At 37.7% G+C, this 19,565-nt stretch overlaps 1 protein-coding gene across 1 annotated transcript; it reads left to right on the top strand.

Moving 5' to 3' along the window:
- Positions 1-428: 428 nt before the first annotated feature.
- LOC116210545 (alpha-glucan water dikinase, chloroplastic) lies at positions 429-13,021 on the top strand. The gene is made up of 34 exons (XM_031544439.1): positions 429-593; positions 828-1,123; positions 2,149-2,190; positions 2,297-2,406; positions 2,541-2,619; positions 2,706-2,797; positions 2,897-3,110; positions 3,991-4,215; positions 4,562-4,906; positions 5,008-5,118; positions 5,247-5,345; positions 5,456-5,596; positions 5,677-5,783; positions 6,760-6,894; positions 7,105-7,267; positions 7,371-7,460; positions 7,548-7,733; positions 8,098-8,160; positions 8,241-8,303; positions 8,421-8,480; positions 8,571-8,723; positions 8,790-8,873; positions 9,271-9,447; positions 9,545-9,651; positions 9,765-9,978; positions 10,053-10,156; positions 10,301-10,436; positions 10,539-10,664; positions 10,782-10,892; positions 11,359-11,457; positions 11,835-12,008; positions 12,094-12,186; positions 12,291-12,406; positions 12,531-13,021. Exons 2-34 carry the CDS (start codon positions 851-853, stop codon positions 12,733-12,735), a joined length of 4,497 nt encoding a protein of 1,498 aa, XP_031400299.1. The 5' UTR covers positions 429-593; positions 828-850; the 3' UTR covers positions 12,736-13,021.
- The last annotated feature ends 6,544 nt before the right edge of the window (positions 13,022-19,565 follow it).

Consider the following 19,565-nt stretch of genomic DNA (forward strand, 5'->3'; position numbering starts at 1 on the left):
GTATGACGACTATTTATTAGCAAAGACAAGAATATCACAATCATCCGTTTCGGTTAATTTTTAATTCTAAAAATTTATTTGGATAGAAAGAATTTTATGAAACCAATTCACCAAAACCAAAAAAAAAAAAAAGAATTCAAAAATATATACTTGTAAAAAAAATGCTATTTAATTATTTATTTCTAGAAAAATATTAAGGAAGTCTGTTCGCATTTTGCTTTTTCTTTCTATTCACGGACCCGACCAGCCCCCGAACCGTTCGGATCTCCCGCTCTTTCTTTTAGCGTCCCCGACGCATCGCACGTGACCGCTGCCTCTCATCCGAGCTTCCTTCCGGCTTACGTGGCCCTGTAGAAAACCGCCACGTGTTCCATTGCAATCATGAATCCCCACCTCCGTACCTTCCCTTCAACGGACAGCTCGGCTCACCGAAGAAGAAGAAGAAGAAGAAGAAGAAGAAGAGAGAAAGCTGAGCAGAGTCCGTCACTCGAGAAGCTCTGTGAAGCTTCGATCATCTCTCTCTCTCTCTCTCTCTCTCTCTCTCTCTCTCTCTCTGCATCGCCGTCTGCTGACATCTTCCATCGAGCTTGAAGGTAAGCTCACTCCCCGATCTGTCGTTGTTGCTTGGGAGCTGAGAATGCGTCGGGGAGGAAAAAGAACCGATTCCCGCGCATTCCTCAGTCGATCAAACTGGAATAAGATTCATCAGCAATGAGGAATCCGTACTCGGAACGTTAATCTGTCGTGTGCATTTCTGTGTGGCTGAGCCTGAGCCCGTTTGATTTGAATTCTGATCGGGAAAGCTTATTCTTGGTGGTTTTCTTTAGGGGTAAGGAGTGCATCTAGGAACATGAGTAATAGCGTGAGCCAAAACTTGCTTCAGCTGAGCTTGCTTCGTCCCGTAGTCTTAGAGCATCAAAGCAAACTAAATTCTTCCTCAATCCCCACCAATACTTTATTTCAATCCACGGGGTCGAAGACTGCCAACAATAGGAAGTCGCAACTGTCCTCGAAGTTCCTCGGGAAGAGCCTGAGTGTGAGGAGAGGGAAGCAAAGTATGGGACTGGGACGTGGTGGCGCAGACATTACGCGTGCTGTCTTGACTTCTGATCCTACTTCCCCGGTAAGCTTTCGGTTATCCTAATTAATTATTAATATGCTATAATTGAATGGTGTATTTATTTGGACTGTAATGATATCTTTCTTTGAGGAGTAAACTGACATGATCGCGTGATATTTTAAATTCTGGATATATATGGCAGCTTCTCTCTCCGAAAGGAGCTGTCCACTGGCTAGTTGGTACATGGTAGACACGCTGATAAACTAATTGGAAGTAAATATTCTGTGGGACATGCATTCTTGTAGCTTGCATACTTCGGCTTTGATATTTTTCTAGCATTTGTTGATTTGTCTTTAGCATTATCTCGGCTTGAAACATGCTTGTTGGTTTCAATAGCAGTGGTCTTTAGTAGACAGTCCACATTGCAGGTCTCAAACTCACATGTCTCGGTGTGGTTGAAGCCGAGAAAGCCTAGGAACATGCTTCAGTTCATACAGCTACCCATGCTGCTATTACTTCAGAATTTAAAGAAATTGATTGAATTCCCTATGTTAATTTTCATGTGATTTTGCAGGCCTGAAGAGGGAAAGAAATATTAACCTGTTCTGCTCCCGAGATAGAAGATTGGATAATATTGCTTGATAGATTTAGTTTTCATCTTAGAGCTCTCTTATCCACATTTTCGATTTATATCACATTAAGAGTTTTTTCCTTTTTCCGTACTCATAAAAAAAGTCTGAACTTGGTAAATGGCCCCCCCCCCCCCCCCCCCCAACCAACACTTTTTATTCAAAACGCTGACTCTGAGTTTTGCAAGAATACTTGGCTGTAGAAAATGTACTCTTAGCTCATTAGATTCTCCCAGTAAATATTATTTTACTGCGATTTTCATATATAAATCTGAATCCAATCTCTTCTGTGACTTAATTATCAAACTTAGATAGAGTTGTTGCCACGGGGCTTGAAAGATAATCATGGTGTCTCCTTGATTAATTTTCTGAATGCATGCGTGGCATTATCAATATTGCATGACTGAATAGTTGCTTCTTAATATTCATATTCTGATGGAATATTTCACCTCCTGGCAGCTCTTGGGGAAATTCAACCTTGATGGAAATATTGAGCTGAAGGTATTCATTTGTTAATCCATTAGGTTTGATTTTAGCTTTATACAGAGATTGTATCTGGCGCTTAATAGAGCTGTGCTGATGGGGCTATATCACTAACACCTTGCAGGTTGCTGTCAGTGCTCCAACTTCAGGAGCAACTACACAAGTAGAAATTCAAGTTACAAATAGTAGTGAATCTTTAGTTTTACACTGGGGTGGACTTCGCGACAGAATAGAGTGAGTTGGCATTGTTGTGGGAAAAGAAGAAAACCTACACCTTTGAGATACTTCTACTGTCAGTCTTTTGACTTTTGCATTTTTACAGGTAATAGTGCTATGTTTCTGATTTTCCTGTTCTTTCTCCGTCTCAGAAAATGGGTGTTACCTTCACGCCGTCCACATGGCACCAAAGTTTATAAGAATAAAGCCTTGAGAACTCCATTTGTCAAAGTAAGTTTTTCAAGGCATATAATGATGTTGTCATCGTTTGTTATATAAGAGATCAACAACAATACTAAATTTGGTTGTTCCTCCAGTCTGGTTCCGATTCCTTCCTCAAAATTGAGATTGATGATCCCACTATACAAGCCTTGGAGTTTCTCATACTTGATGAAGCCCAGAATAAATGGTGAGCCTTGCTCTTGTTATCTTCTGTTCATGACCTAGTATGTCTGTACATTAAACTGGCTTCACCTTTCTCTTATCTATTAATTTCAATGTCCATCAGGTTCAAAAACAATGGTGCAAACTTTCATGTAAAGTTGCCTTCGAGAGAGAAGTCGGAAACAAGCGTATCAGTTCCTGAAGAGTTGGAAACAAGTGTATCAGTTCCTGAAGAGTCGAAAACAAGTATATCAGTTCCTGAAGATCTGGTACAAATCCAAGCATATCTTAGATGGGAAAGAAAGGGGAAACAAATGTACACTCCAGAGCAAGAAAAGGTACTACTTTTTGTGCCAAAACAATCCTTTCAGATGTTATTTATGTTCTTCCCATGCCACCTAGTTGCTTTCTCCTGCTCTCTGAGCAGAGGGATTAACTTCAGTATGTACGGTCAGTGAGGATGGAAGGAAGACGACTATATATCCATTTTTTCTTAGGGTAGTAAGATTGACCATTCATTACGTTCAGAATAAATTTTAAAAGATAGAAGTGAACGGAACACAAATAATATGATCAAAGAAGTTAATGTCTGTTTCTCCTTATGATCAAGAGTGATTTGAATTTTAATGAGGAACAAATGTTTGCAGCATTCTCCGCATAATTACACCCTGCGACTTTTGACAACGGAACTTCCTAATTTTGTGGTAACATGTAAAAGTTTCCAAGATGGAAATCATCAAAGATAGATATTGATAAATACCTTATGAAGCTACCGATCTTGGGCATTGGCTTGCTTTCATAGTCATTGTGGGCCATCAGATTCTTCTATACGTATTAAGGCTGTTCTTCATGAGAGTGGAGACTATAACTTTTCCAGTATTGATAACTGAATTTAAGCTCAAAGAGAGGCATGGAATTACTTGTCACCTTGAACTGAGCTAAAAAAAGTTTTTGCATTTTGACAGTTTTGTTGCCAACAGTCCATGCACTATTTGCAGTTGCACATATGAATTTTTCTTCTCCTTGCTGCTATAATTATTTACATGAACTTCATAGGTTAAGGGCTTGACAGTGTTGACTTCTAAATGTACATGGATGGTAAAAGCAAAGTAATCAAAAGAATTGGTTAATTTTCCTCTTCATTTATAAAAGAGCAAAAAAGCTCTGAGTTCTGGGCAAGCTCATTTACTAACATGGAGTGATAAAATGTTGTCACAGGAGGAATATGAAGCAGCACGAATGGAGCTGTTGGAAGAGATTGCAAGGGGGACTTCTATCAAGGATCTCCGAACAAAACTTGCAAAGAAAAATGATGGCGGTGAAACTATGGAGCCAAGCCGCTCAGAAACTAAAAACAAGATTCCTGATGATCTTGTCCAGATACAAGCTTATGTTCGTTGGGAAAAAGCAGGAAAACCTAATTATTCTCCAGAACAACAATTGGTACATCTTTTGAAAATTTGTTTCAATACTACTTTAAAGTGTTATGCATCTGGAAATTCACATTTGCTTACAAGTTTCATCTTTATTTATCAGTTTTTAACTATGCTGTGTGGGCCTTTATACCATTTGATGGGGCCATACATTCAAAAGTGGGGCACATTTGTTTTTCTTTTTTAGATAATTTTTCACTCAGTGGATGTGTCTGACAGTCCTATTTTTTTTTCTTTATTTTTTTTCCTGCAATATCCTTATCCTTGCTAGACATAATCTTTGAGTTGAATGGTATATCAAAGAAGTTTTCAGCTCTAATTTATACTATTGATGTAATTGATATTTCTATTAATAGAGGGAATTTGAGGAAGCAAGGAAAGAATTGCAAGTTGAACTTCAAAAGGGTTCGACCATTGATGAAATCAGGAAAAAGATTGCCAAAGGGGGGATAGAAACTAAGGTTGTAAAGCAGCTGGAGAGTAGAAAAAGTTTCAGAATTGAGAGAATTCAGCGGAAGAAAACAGACGTTATGCAGCTACTAAACAAACATCGAGCTAAATCTGCAGAAGAAAAGGTGCTTGTTGAAGCTGAACCAAAAGCCCTGACAGCTTTGGAGCTTTTCGCTAAGGCAATGGAGGAACATGAAGGAATTGTTGTTAACAGCAAGAAGCTTTACAAGCTTGGTGATAAAGAGCTTCTGGTAAAAAATGCAGTGTAGATTTAATTAAAGTTTCGTAATTCATTGAGCCTTGTAAGGAGCCTCATTAAGGAATACTCTCACGTTTACTTCCTGCATTTTAGGTACTTCTATCAAAGCCTCCTGGTAAGATGAAGGTTTATCTCGCTACAGACTTCAATGAGCCACTGACCCTTCACTGGGCTTTGTCGAGAACAAATGCTGGAGAGTGGGCGGTTAGATTCTCAATTCGTTTAAGTGCTATAGCATATGCAAGATATCTGCTGATATGTATATTTCGTAAACATATTATATATTATTTATCCTGCTTGTCATTTACATTTGAAAGATGGACATCTTTCAGGAACCTCCTCCAAGTGTGCTGCCGCCAGGAACAGTTTCTCAGACTGGAGCCTCTGAAACTCCATTTTCTTGTGTGACTTCTGATGATCCTTCTTACAAGGCATGTGCAGTATATGTGCTAATAATATTTCTGTACACCTTAAAGAGTAGGCTGAGTTCTTTTAATTCAATGACATCACCAAAAATGTTTTTTCTCGGTTCAATATCCAGGTCCAGTGTTTGGAAATAGAGCTTGAAGAGGACAGGTTCATTGGCATGCCATTTGTATTTCGTTCTGATGGAAAGTGGATAAAAAATAAAGGTTCAGATTTTTATGTTGACTTCAGTGCTGGATCTAAGCAAGCCCAGAAGGTTGATCTCTATTATTGGCTCTCTTGCAGCTCTTATGTACTCCTTTTTTCTCGCTTTGACACCCTGATGTAATTGTATAGGATATCTTCTCATCCAAGGCTGCTGGTGATGGCAGAGGTACTGCCAAAAGTTTGCTTGATAAAATTGCAGCAATGGAGGGTGAGGCGCAGAAGTCCTTTATGCATAGGTCTGTGAACTCTCAGAACTTTGATGATTTTACCTTAATCACTGTGAAACTGCAATAAGCTTTATGCTATGTTTATGCATTTTCTTGGTTAAGCGCCAGTTGCTTTTCTTAACTAGAGTATGGTAGTGAATTTTCTAGCCGTCACCAATGCAGAGGGTTGACACTCTCATGGAGAGAACATTGAGTTCCAGGAATTTTGTACTATAACCAGCATTTTGAATTTCCAAGTTTTTCCTTAGAAAAAAAAATATATTAAGTTTATCACTATGGCTGATGATTTCTCCAACTAGAGCGTTACAATTAGTCTCTTATGCATCTTTAGAATTACACAAGCAATGCTTTCTTCAAAAACAATATTAAAGCAATGAAATTATGATCCACTTACTGTATTAGTAAGAACAAGCATCAAATCTAGAGAGAACTGGTTGCCCTTGGTGCACTGTCCTTGTGTGCCATTCATTCATCTCTTAATGGACTACAGCTGAACACAACATATATTTGGGCAACCACAATCATTATTTTGAATGGTAAGGCAAAGAAGGGAACAATATCGTAGTTGATCTATCATAATTTTCCTTTTGTATGCAGACTCCATGCTCCCAAAATATAAAAGAGTTAAGAGTGATTATTATTCTATTGATGACAACACATGAAGGAGCCTCTTTTCCCCCCGAGGTGTTTGTAAAATAGATCTTTCTTCCATTTGTTCTCTTCTAAGCTGCACAATTCAATGGCAGAATTTGTGCTTGCTTTTATTTATCCAAAAAAACAGAAAGAGAAAGAATTTGTGCTTGTAGTTTAAACATTGGTTTGATGAAGTTTGAAATTGTGCTGTACTTGCTGGTTATGTTATTATGACTATGAGACTAGGGAAATCCTCCTAAATTGTATTATCTATTTAATATGTCAATGAAAGTCCTAATTTCACTTGAGTTTCGATCTAGTCTTTCTAATGATGGTGTCTTTTTTCGGTTAGATTTAATATTGCAGCTGATTTGATGGATCAAGCCAAAAATGCTGGTGAAGTGGGTCTTGCTGGAATTTTGGTGTGGATGAGGTTTATGGCTACAAGACAGCTCATTTGGAACAAAAACTATAATGTAAAGCCTCGGTGAGTCTAAAAATAGAACTACTTTCACCATCAATACGTAGCTCTTATTGTTGGTGACTTTATCATTAATTTCAAATTCCACTAATTTTTTCAGTTATTACATATTTGGAATGTGACATTGGCCTCACTAATCTCTGTCCACATCTCATGTAATTGTAGATTTCCTATAACAGTTCTCTTGTGCAGTAACCACTGATTATCCTGTTGCAGTGAAATCAGCAAAGCTCAGGATAGACTTACGGACATGCTCCAGAATGTATATATAAATCATCCAGAGTATCGAGAACTTCTTCGGATGATTATGTCTACTGTTGGTCGTGGAGGTGAAGGGGATGTTGGACAGAGAATCCGTGACGAAATTTTGGTTATCCAGGTGATAACTTGTTTCAATATCTCTTGCCAACCAGTTTGTTTTCGCAAGTCCAATTTCTTTGGGCAGAAGCAATTGGATTAATTATGATTTTCATTGGCCTCAGAGGCACAATGACTGCAAGGGTGGAATGATGGAGGAATGGCATCAGAAGTTGCATAATAACACGAGTCCAGATGATGTCGTAATCTGTCAGGTAATTGATGTTTCTTTAGGTGGAGGATGATTAACTAACTGATTGGAGTTCTTCACTGATACTTATTTTATACATTTTATCCTACAGGCCCTAATAGACTACGTAAAGAGTGACTTTGACGTTAGTGTATACTGGAAAACTTTGAGTGAAAATGGAATAACCAAAGAACGCCTTCTTAGTTATGATCGTGCAATCCATTCTGAACCAAATTTCAGAAGAGATCAGAAAGGAGGTCTTCTGCGTGACCTGGGAAACTACATGAGAACTCTGAAGGTAGGGTTCTTATTGTTTGTTGTTGCGGTATCACAAGTTACCTATCTAGTATATTCTTTCATATATTTCTCCATGCATATAGCTGATATACTCCTTACTGTGTGGTTCTATACTTAAAAGTTTTGCCTCCTACCAGAAGGTTTGTCATGGACCACTTGAAAAGCAATTAATTATTGAACTTTCATGGGAAAAAGTGTAAATTTCATAGCACAGGCTTATGTATGCAGATGTGTGTTGTTTTTGTGCCCTCCTGTCTTTCCATTTCACTTTCTCTGCTGGGGAGATGCAATTAGCAGCAGTAGGCATGACGTACACTAACCACGATAATTGAATGACAATTTTGGCCCAATATTTTCTTTTGCAGGCTGTTCATTCAGGTGCAGATCTTGAGTCTGCCATCTCAAATTGTATGGGTTACAGAGCTGAGGTACTAAGCATGAACTTGTCACTGCTACTGTCTTAAGAAATTTCAAGTCCTGACATCTTAAGAATGCAAATTCTTTTCAGGGACAAGGTTTTATGGTTGGTGTGCACATAAATCCAGTACCAGGCCTGCCATCCCGATTCCCTGTAATTTTCTGAACTGAGTACTTCCATGTCCTTTTCCTTTTCCTGTGAGAACTATAGCTGCTAAAATTCTTTTTCCATTTGATGAGGTATGTGCTAATTGCGAAATCTACTAAACAGGAATTGCTTCAATTCATTATGGGTCATATTGAAGATAAAAATGTGGAGGCCCTCCTTGAGGTAAGTGAAGCTTTCTATCAGGTTTATCTTTCTGATTCATACATATAACTTAGCTATCCCTTTTTTTTTTGGTGGTATTTTGTAACGCAGGGTCTACTGGAGGCGCGTCAGGAACTTCGACCATTGCTATTGAAATCTCAGGCTCGCTTGAAAGACCTTTTGTTTTTGGATATTGCCCTGGATTCTACTGTTAGGACAGCGATTGAGAGGGGTTATGAGGAACTGAACAATGCTGGCCCAGAGGTATATATGAAAAATCGTGGTTTCTCTTTATAGAACTTGTATATCTAAAAGTGCTTCTCCATGCAGAAAATTATGTACTTTATCACTCTGGTTCTCGAGAACCTTGTACTGTCATCAGATGACAATGCGGACCTCGTCTACTGCTGGAAGGTAACTTTTGACTTTCATACCTGAATGAGCAAAATGTAATTATTGGACTTATCTTCAAATCTGTTTACCCGAAATAGTTATGGTGAATGCTAAAGAAGCTCCAATTATTTTTGGGATCTCAAGTTGGATAGCTTATTCTCAATTGGTTTATACTTGCTTTACGGGAGGAGTTATTGCCAAATGCAGGTTTGCAGTAATTACAGGAGAAATCTAGTCTCAAGGAATTCTATCTGCTTGAGCTGTTTCCTGCTTTGAGACCATAAAAGCTTAAAATAAACAGCTTCCTTGAGATACTACTTATTGGAAAATAAATTTTAAAGAGTTTACATTTTATTTATTTGTGGTTTGTTTTGATAAATTTTATCAGTAACCATACTAAGCCTTGATGATCATGAAGGGATGGAATCATGCCATGGAGATGTGCAAGAATAGAAGTGCTCACTGGGCATTGTACGCGAAGTCAGCCCTAGACAGAACTCGTCTTTCGCTTTCGCACAAGGCAGAATGGTACCAGCAAGTTTTGCAGCCATCTGCAGAACATCTTGGGTCATTGCTTGGAGTTGACCAGTGGGCTGTATGTACCAAATTTGTTATGAGGAATGACGACAGTTGATTTCTTTTCAGCAAGCACTTTCTCACTGATTCTTTTGATTGCTTCTGATGTTTTGCAGGTGAACATATTCACCGAGGAAATCATCCGTGCTGGATCGGCTGCATCGTTGTCCTCCCTCCTAAATAGACTAGATCCGGTTCTTCGGAAGACTGCAAATCTTGGAAGGTTGGATTTTATATATATATATATATATATATATATAGTGGAATCCCAACCCATTGTACTGCTCCCCGGTTAGAGTTTCTGTTCGACCTTCTGATGCTTTACTGTCCATGCAGTTGGCAAGTTATCAGCCCAGTGGAAGTTGTAGGATACGTTACTGTTGTCAATGAGCTGCTTGCTGTTCAGGATAAATCTTATGACCGACCAACTATCTTGGTAGCAAAAAGTGTGAAGGGAGAGGAAGAAATTCCTGATGGTACAGTTGCTGTTGTCACTCCTGACATGCCAGATGTCCTGTCTCATGTTTCTGTGCGAGCAAGAAATAGCAAGGTGATGATTAATCATCAAGTTTTTCATGTCTGTTTTTTATTTATGTGTTTTATAAGCATCAAGTTTATGTGCAGGTATGCTTTGCAACCTGTTTTGATCCAAACATTCTGGATGATCTCCAAAGAAATGAAGGGAAATTGTTGCGTCTGAAGCCATCATCTGCCGGGGTACAATACAGGTGACTCACATCTGCTCGGCTCATAGGTTGCTCATTCATGCTTTATACATATAATGGGCAGGAGATTGAATTCAAATTTATGGTTATCAACATTTTATGGTGGTTCGCCGGAGAGAAATAACGCCGGAAGTATTTTGGTTTTAGTGAGGTGAAAGAAGGTGAGCTGGAAAGTGCAAGTTCTGTCCAGGCAAAGGAGGATGGAGTCTCATCCTTAAGTCTAGTAAAAAAGCAGTTTAGTGGGAGATATGCTATTTCATCTGATGAGTTCACGAATGACTTGGTTAGTCTAGCAGAATCCCAATTCTTGATATATATTGCAAGTATTCCTAGTCCTACTGTACATATGATATCTGCATGTTTTGCTTGGACGTATCACTTTCAGGTTGGAGCTAAGTCACGTAACATATCCTATCTGAAAAGAAAGGTCCCATCTTGGATTGGAATTCCTACATCAGTAGCCATACCTTTCGGCGCATTTGAGGAGGTTCTTTCAGATAGTATTAATAAGGTTTCATTCATCTCAGATCTTGAACATGAACTCCCATTCACATTCTGATAATTTAGGCTGTTCGTATGGGAAAAGATACAGTTCTAATGACCATGCACCTACCTCTCTCGTCCACAGGTGATTGCTGGTAAGCTGCAAAGCCTAAAGAGAAGACTTGGAAAAGGGGATTTCAGTGCCCTCAAAGAGATACGAACAACAGTTTTAGAGCTTCAAGCACCAAAGCAATTGGTATGATTTTTCAGTATCCAATACTGAAATATATCGTGTTTTACCCATTCAGAGATGGCAGAGATGAATGTAGTTGTTCGTGCATATGTCTCCCCGTCTTACATAAAATCTCGACCATTGACCTAAAACAGAAGTTCCCGATCGAAATTTTAGATTACAAGATGCTATGCTTGAGACAAGGGAGGAAATGCATACATGATACCCTGCATGAAAATAAGTTACTTGTTGCTTGGAGCTTCTCTCTCGAAGGTATCCATAGTGAAAACTTGGAGTCGTTGAATGAAGAGTTGATCTTACATAAAATTATTATTATTATTATTATTATTATGCACTGGCAAGGCCAAATTGACCATAGGCAGGATAGCAAACTAGTCTCTATGCATTTCATTGGAAGGAAAATTATTTAGAAAAGCAAAAAAAAAAAAGAGCGCTCCTGTCAATGCTTAATGGTAGCACTTACTTATAGGTGGAAGAACTGAAGTCTGAGATGAAACGTTCCCAAATGCCTTGGCCTGGTGATGAAGGCGAACAGAGATGGCAGCAAGCATGGACGGCTATAAAGAAGGTACTGCATTCCCAGCACTGCTCCATGACCCTATTATTGTGTTCTTCCCTCTTACATAAAGAGATGAAGCTTAGCCTATCCACATATTATGACTTCCAACAACTTCAGAAATCATACTTCTTCAACTGTGACAGTTATTTTGAAATTACTTACGTGAGGAGGACAATATGGATGCGAGTCATATCTATTTTCTGCCTCCTGCAAAATTTTCACTTCAATTCGCCTAGCTTGTCCTTCAATTGGTGCATCTTTCTGTTCTCTTTGCATAGCTAACTATAGATTTGCATCATCAATTCTTCATAAAACAGAGAAAAAAAAAATTCTCATCATCGCTGGTCATATTTGACTCTGGAATTGAAACATCTGGTCTGGTCCAGGTGTGGGCTTCGAAGTGGAATGAGAGAGCCTACTTCAGCACCAGGAAAATCAAAGTCGACCATGAATACCTTTGCATGGCTGTTTTGGTACAGGAGATAATAAATGCTGATTATGCATTTGTTATCCATACCACGAATCCATCTTCTGGGGACTCGTCAGAGATTTATACTGAGGTACTTATAGTTGTATAACTTGATGTCTATGCCTGTCATCCACAAGACAGAATAATTTGATCAGAGTCTTCTTTCTCATGAAAAGGTTGTTAAGGGACTTGGTGAAACTCTAGTTGGAGCATATCCCGGGCGTGCCTTGAGCTTTGTCTGCAAGAAGAGTGATATCAACTCCCCGCAGGTAAATAGATTTACTCTCCATTATACAACATGTCATTAAGGTTGATAAGGGAGAAGCAGCTGATGCTATTGCAAAATTTGATTGGATAATTTTTTTCCCCCAAGGTTTTGGGTTACCCGAGCAAACCCATTGGCCTCTTTATTAGACCATCCATTATCTTCCGATCCGATTCAAATGGTGAAGATCTGGAAGGTTATGCCGGTGCAGGCCTCTATGATAGGTAAATTCTTATGCGAACTGATTGGTGCAAATGCGATTCTAGTGCACAATGAGATACTTCTGGATGATATGACGTTGTCTTTCGCCCTTAAATTTTTCTCATACAATTGGCCCTCTATCTGCAGTGTACCGATGGATGAAGAGGAAGAGATCGTGCTCGATTACACATCAGACAAATTGATGGTTGACGAGAACTTCCAGAAGTCAATACTCTCGAGTATTGCCCAAGCAGGAAAGGAGATCGAGGACTTATACGGCTCTCCTCAGGACATCGAGGGAGTCGTTAAGGAGGGGAAGATATATGTCGTCCAGACTAGGCCCCAGATGTGATCCCGCCCACGGTACATTATTAAGTTTCCGCTTGGTGGAGGTTAGTAAGAGGAGACAGCAATATAGAAGCAAATTTAAGATATATACAGAGAATAAATATAAGAAAATACGAAAGAGAGCCAAAGAAAGAAGGGGAATAGGATATCAATAACATGAACTGGCCAAAGAAAAGTTTACTCTTCCTATATATATGTATGAATGTGTAATTTCGATGTCAGCATCGGCATCTAATCTAGTATCCATTCTGTATTCCTCATGTCAAATGTTCATTTGCTTGTTTGTTGCCTATTTACTGTTTGAACTCGACACTTATAAGACCAACCAAAGAGAGGAAACTGGGAAATCTAAGACCAATCTCGGGCATGTAAAGGCCATATCGACTTTGAAAAATTACTCTCCTTCAGAGGAGGAGATGAATCGAGAGTTGGCGTGTGTCAAAAGCTGTCAAAACTCTTCCAAGTCTAGGCTTTTGTTTCTGAGTTCTCTTTATTTCATCAGCATCTTACTTTTATCCTGTTGGTTGTCTCGATCCCCCATCTCAACCCGAAAAAAACACCGATATATACAAATTAAACATGTTCAACTTGATTGTTTATGTAGTTCGCCGATTCGAACATGGCGTGGAAACCGTGGTTTTCCTTGCTTCTCTCCTTCATTCAAAGGCTTTAGGTACCGATGCGCAAGATTCGTACCCTCGTATTCTAAAACCGTCTCCTCAGAAAATGGAAGGGACAACTCCACCTTGTCCCCTCAAAGCCCCATCCTAAGTTGTCTCCCGTGGAGGAGGGAACCAGAACTCCCAATCTCGAAAAGGTCAAAGACCCGGTCAACCCAAAAAAAAAAAAGAAAAAAAAGAGGAGTTTCGGTGATAATTTTTAATGGCTCGAAATTCTCTGTATATTCTAATTAATCTTCGATATGTACCAGATCATGCATGCTTAGTGCCAGACGGCTCTCGAAAGATTTCGGAATGACAACTTAACCTCCGACAAATCACCTACCGAGATGACACGCATAGGATGCTGTAAAATCGTTATATGTTTAGGTGTCTCAGCTCTATATGCTACTGCTAGACAATATGAAGTTAGCATGCAAATTTTTTGGCATCATGTTGTCTCGTGATGAAGACATTCAGTTGATCCTAGAGTTAGATAAATAGATAGATAGCACAGGCGGGCTTTTTCAAATGATCTCAGACTTTGGCACGGGCCGGTAGGAAGGCCCACTGCAGTCAGTTCCTGCTGAGGGACTGGTGAGCATGTCTTTTCCTCTTTTCTTGTCCATGCCTTTAACACTACTATATATCTTTACTAGCGAATTGATTCAAATGATTCGATATCTCATTTGTTAAATAAAGTCTCCGGCAGGTTGGCTCCTGACCAATCCAATTTCGAGTTGGATCAGTCCGCTAAACGGTGAATTTCTCAATCGTGGATTTTCTCTATTCACAAAACTCAAACTCGATGTCTTATTTAAGAAGAATATGCGTCCAACCACCTAAACCAATTTATACTGGTAGAACATAATTTGCCTTAGATTTCTAATACTGGCCCTCCCTAACTCCACTAGTTCATCTCATTTGCACCCCACAAATCTTGCCCGCTTTGTCCAAAAATCTTGAATCCATAAGAGTCCAGCAATATGATTATCGTATTTGTGCAAAATATTTTTGGGTGTTGGCATGAGATATCATTGGATCAAATCTTAAAATTCTGGCCCCCTTCAAAACTTGAATGGCTGCGTTAATATTCACATGACTAGGAAGCCATCGAATGTGGGAGAAAATACGTACCGAAGCAGAAGCCAAATCATATAATATGCATGGACAAAGCATCATTAACCATTATGACAAAGCCATCAAATGTGGGAGAAAATACGTACTGAAATAGAAGCCAAAGTCATATATATGCATGGACAAAGCATCATTAACCATCATCATCATCATCATGATGCTCTTCCATTCCTCCACAGCTTAGCAACTTTGAACTAAGGGGGGCCAACGCAACTCAAATTCGTGTCCTTTCATTGGTTAACATGACCAGCATCATATGATGGTCGTGGGGGAATCACCACGCATGATGAGATGTAAACACACTCACATGTATAAACAGGGTGATTGCCCCCAGCTTACAATGGCATGTACATATATGATGATGGCTGCTTTGAGCATGACCGCCCTCTATAACTCCAAACAAAAGAAAAAAGTTATAATAATTAAAATATACGGTATTCATTGGTTTTCAGTAATTCTGTACATCTTCAATTGCTAAAGTGCATTTTTGTTTGATCTTATGTGTGAATCTATATATATATATATATATATATATAATGTGATTAAAAAAAACGAGTGAAGGACTGTCATCCATAGTGGATTTGGTGGCAGTATTTGCATAATTAAGTTATTCAGATTCAGTTTTTTTTTTTTTGCATTTGTAATTGTAATTTAATTAGTAATATTAATTAACCAACTAGGAAAGCTGATCAACCATGCCTCTCTTAGACAAAATCATTGCACTAACATCTCCATGCATGCTTTTGGAAGCTTTTCTCTCATGTTCCCCCTTTTGCCCATTTCAAGAGCCTTTCACTCACAGACACATCATTTTTTTAACATGACAATTTTAACTATAAAATATATACATGGAATATTACATGTCATGTATGAATGCAAATCACAGAGACGGATAGACCGATCAATTTTTAAAAAAAAATTAAAAGTTTCGTTTATTTTTTCTTTATTTCCTGAGTACTGAACAGTATCTTCGAAAAGGGAAAAAATGTTTTGCAGTGTGGCTCTGGATCTCTATAAGTTTATAATTTTATAATCTTATAATTTAATATATATATATATATATAATATCAATGCCATTTTAATTCTTTTTCTCATGATTCTGTTCTCTTCTTTTAATGCGTCAGCTCTAAGTGGGATTCGCTTTAATGTACTAAAAATAAATACAAATATTCCACTTTCTTTTTCTTTTAACAAAAAATCTGGGATATATTTTGAAAGATGCTTTTGTTCTTATCAACAAGAATTGCTGCCTCTGTGTTCATTTTGAAAAGCAATCATGAATTCCCTAGTTTGCCGAAAAGATGGAATTTTGGATTTTGTCGGTTTTGTGTTTTGTAAAAGAAACATAAAACAACGCTGCCAACTTTACCAAATCGGTCTTAAGAATAAAGCTTAAGGGGAAACCTACTGCTAAATAATACAGAAGAGTTACAGCATGACTATTTTAATTTGGGTGTGCATACTTAACGATTTTTTTCACTCCATAATAGTTCGTCGATTGCAGGTAGTCGTTGATTTATGCTTTTATTACATTCGCTTCTAGGAGGAAGATTGGTTGGGGGAAGTGTGTCACTACTCTTCAAGGATCAATGCCCGTTTCATGGTATATATATATATATATATATATATATATGTGTGTGTGTGTGTGTGTTTCAATGTAGGCTCTCGAGACAAGCGACAATGGTAGATATAGAGGTGATCATAAATATGCATTTTTAGATTACAAAAGAGGTTCATATGCGCATTATAAAAAGAAAATTTAATTAAAGGGACTAATAATTTTACTGACGAGAATTGAATTTGAATTCTCTTTGTTCTCAGATAATAATGTGTGTCACTGGATATTACGCCCATTTTTCTAATGATAAACATGCATTTTAATGGTTATAATAAATTAACACTATCAGATATTGATCAATATATTTTCTAATTGATAAGAATGGTAATCCTGAAAATCATGCAAAAGGCTTCCATATGAATATGAATATGAATTTGGTCAATGCATCGACACTATTCTCATCATTACAGTCTGCTAAATTTTGTTTCCCATGAAATAGAGTGTGTATGTGCGGCATATAATCAATTAAACCCTACCACCCACATAATACATACATACATACATATACATATATACACATATATATGTTGTGGTGGCAAGCCTAACTAAAACTTTTAATTGTGGTCAGACACTGCAAAGCACTCAATGTTTTTCGATGCTTCCTTGAATTATGAGAGCCCTTGAAAAAGCTCGCCTTTGTTATCTTTTGGGTGTCCATAATTAGTGGATTCTTCCTTGACCCTTATGTCCACCATACGAATAAAACCATAGTCACATGGTCAACTGGGGCTTTTGGGTCTCTTGTTGTCTTCGTTAAATGATCAATCTCATTATCTTTTCACAAGGACAACTCGGGGACAAAGCACAACATATGTCATGATGGCGCCAAAACTGTTGGAATCTCTCGTCCCGACCCCTCTTTTTTATTAGCTTACTATTGATAAAACTAGTTTGCATGTAGATCTATCCCGAATCATCAATTGAATTACTAGTCGATAAGAGTCAAGAATCAGAAGTCATTTTGCGATGCTAGCTGCTAGCTACTAGCTAGAATAAGCATACTAACTCCTATTACACTCACATTTATATATATAGCATAATAATAGAACCGTCTCGAAATTTCAGTGACGACAAGCCTATAGCAAATACATTAAAATTAGTCTCAAGGGAAAGCACAACTCATTTGTGCATCTACATAAAATTCGTGCTTCAACTTTCAGTTAATCTCTTAGTGAAATGCAACGATGAACCTTACATAGATTCATGTCTAGTGTTGCGTGGTATTGATGATAGAGATTGAAAAGTTTAGCTAATTAAAAGCGTCATTGGACATGCATTACGGTACGTGCTGCTTTGTTCTCTGGTTATATCATACACCGTGCATGCATGCGATATTTTTGTATTGTGTTCCTCCCCCTTCCCTTTATGTGCAAATTCTTACAGTTGGACGGTCTCAGACCTTTTTGGCTCTCACGAGAATGATAGAGAGAAAGGGGACACACTAATTAAACACAAACATAACATCACGTGGTAATTTGTTTCTTTTTATACCTTAGGAATTATTCCATACCCCCCAAAATTCCCTCTCAAAAGGCCTAATAAATATAAATTCTTCAACGATATACCTAGCTTGAAAAAATCAGATCCGACAACTGTGGAGGTGTCGATGATTATAGTCGTGCAATAGGAGAATTTCAATACATGTGCACGATATATTTACTATGAGAGCGCCGGCCTGGTGCATGTATACGTACAACACGAATATATAAGGGGGCGTTTGGTTTCAAAGTTAAAGTAACTTTGATTTTGATTTTGATTTTGATTTTGATTGTGAAAAAAGACAAATGAGATGGTATTATAAATTTGACTTGGGAAAAGTGTGTTTTTGTTGTTTAGTGAGTAGAGTTAAAATCAAAATTATGATTCTAAAATCATTTTATGAAATCAAACAAGCCCCTAGACTTTGGCAAGTGAATGGGGTGGTCCCGGGCTCTTTGAATTACATACATGCATGGACTTTGTGTGTTTTCTTTAGTGAGAGTGTTCTTGCTTTAGGTTTGCGATAGTATACCTCTGCACTAGTCAGGGTAATGTTTTTGTCCCCTTATAAACCTGTCAATTTCTAGTAGTGTCATTCCCAAGTCTTCATATATATTGACCCAACATATATATACATGCATGTACTATAATATGCATATAAAAAAATATATTTATTTGTTCTATGCAATATGGAACTCCTTTGAATATTGTTTTTATAAAGTTATAGGTGAGTTTGGAATTTAAATGATAAAGTTACTGAGCCAGATAATTTGGGACCAATATACATCTTCCTTTTGGGATTTCATATTTTCTTATGGCTAAAACATGCACAATAAACGTTATTGAAAATTAACTTTAAGCTGCCGGCCGAAGCTAGGATCGCTATATATGAGGCTTATCGCGATAAGGTTCCTTGATGAGAGCCGGCTCCCAACTTCTCGAACACGATAATAATCCAATTTATTAATAACATTAATGGATAAGCATCCGACAGCATTTGGTTAATAGGCAACAACAAATCCAGGAGATTGCTAGATTTAGGGGGCATTTTTCCTCTGCCACCCATTGGAGAATCTGAGAAATTAATCTAATTGTATCCCGATCAAAAATCAATTAAGATTTACTTTGCTCTCTTTCTTCCATATGAGAGGCCATGTTGATGGAGAGGGGGGTCCTTTTAGGGTAACTTGTTGTGGGCATATATATGGATTGGTAATGAGAGTGACATACATAATTAAAGTGGGACCAAACATTCCTGAGATGCTTTCCATTTTCAATAGGATTTGGATGAAAATGAGTGAAAAGCTTCAATTGGGTATCATAGATAAAAAAAAATGGCAATATAAATTGATGGCCTTAGCTTAATTATTTACTTATATATTTATATTTTTTTGGTGCAATATTCATATTTATATATATAAGGAATGAAAAAGTGGGTGCTGGGGCAGTAGCAGGCATCATTGCCAGTGCCCTTAAAAAGGAGAACTTACTATTAGGAAGAATACATATATTGAATAAATGAGGCCAACCCCACCTCTTGGAGCCATCATAGTAATTCATTGCATTACATTAATTCATATTGTTCTACACGAAATAGATTGGCACATTTTAAAAGAAGGTTCCAGCAAAAAAAAATAAATTAAAAGAAGGTATTAGATATATGAGAATTCGATTAAATTCGGTTTTCTCGACATTATTGTTTTTGATAACACCGTGTTCTTGATTGCCGACTTTTTCCCATTTTATACCCGCAATAAGTAGAAAAACAGAATTTGAAAGCAAGAATGGATTTTGAAATTCACTTACTTGAACGCGCTTCATAGTCCACATAAATCGAGTTAGTCTCTACGCGGAGAGAATATATATGGAGGTGGAAAAAATTTATTGAATTTATTAACATAAATCTGAAAAATCGATTTTAATAATATTATTACCATTACT

This window comes from Punica granatum, chromosome 6 (genome assembly GCF_007655135.1).
Source record: "Punica granatum isolate Tunisia-2019 chromosome 6, ASM765513v2, whole genome shotgun sequence".
Classification (NCBI taxonomy): Eukaryota; Viridiplantae; Streptophyta; class Magnoliopsida; order Myrtales; family Lythraceae; genus Punica; species Punica granatum.

Excerpts from the sequence above, each read along its gene's own strand:
- LOC116210545 (XM_031544439.1), top strand. The coding sequence starts at position 851 with ATGAGTAATAGCGTGAGCCAAAACTTGCTTCAGCTGAGCTTGCTTCGT. Across the intron at positions 5,119-5,246 it reads CAAATGCTGGAGAGTGGGCG|GAACCTCCTCCAAGTGTGCT; the intron begins GTTAGATTCTCA and ends GACATCTTTCAG. Across the intron at positions 10,437-10,538 it reads ATGAGTTCACGAATGACTTG|GTTGGAGCTAAGTCACGTAA; the intron begins GTTAGTCTAGCA and ends TATCACTTTCAG.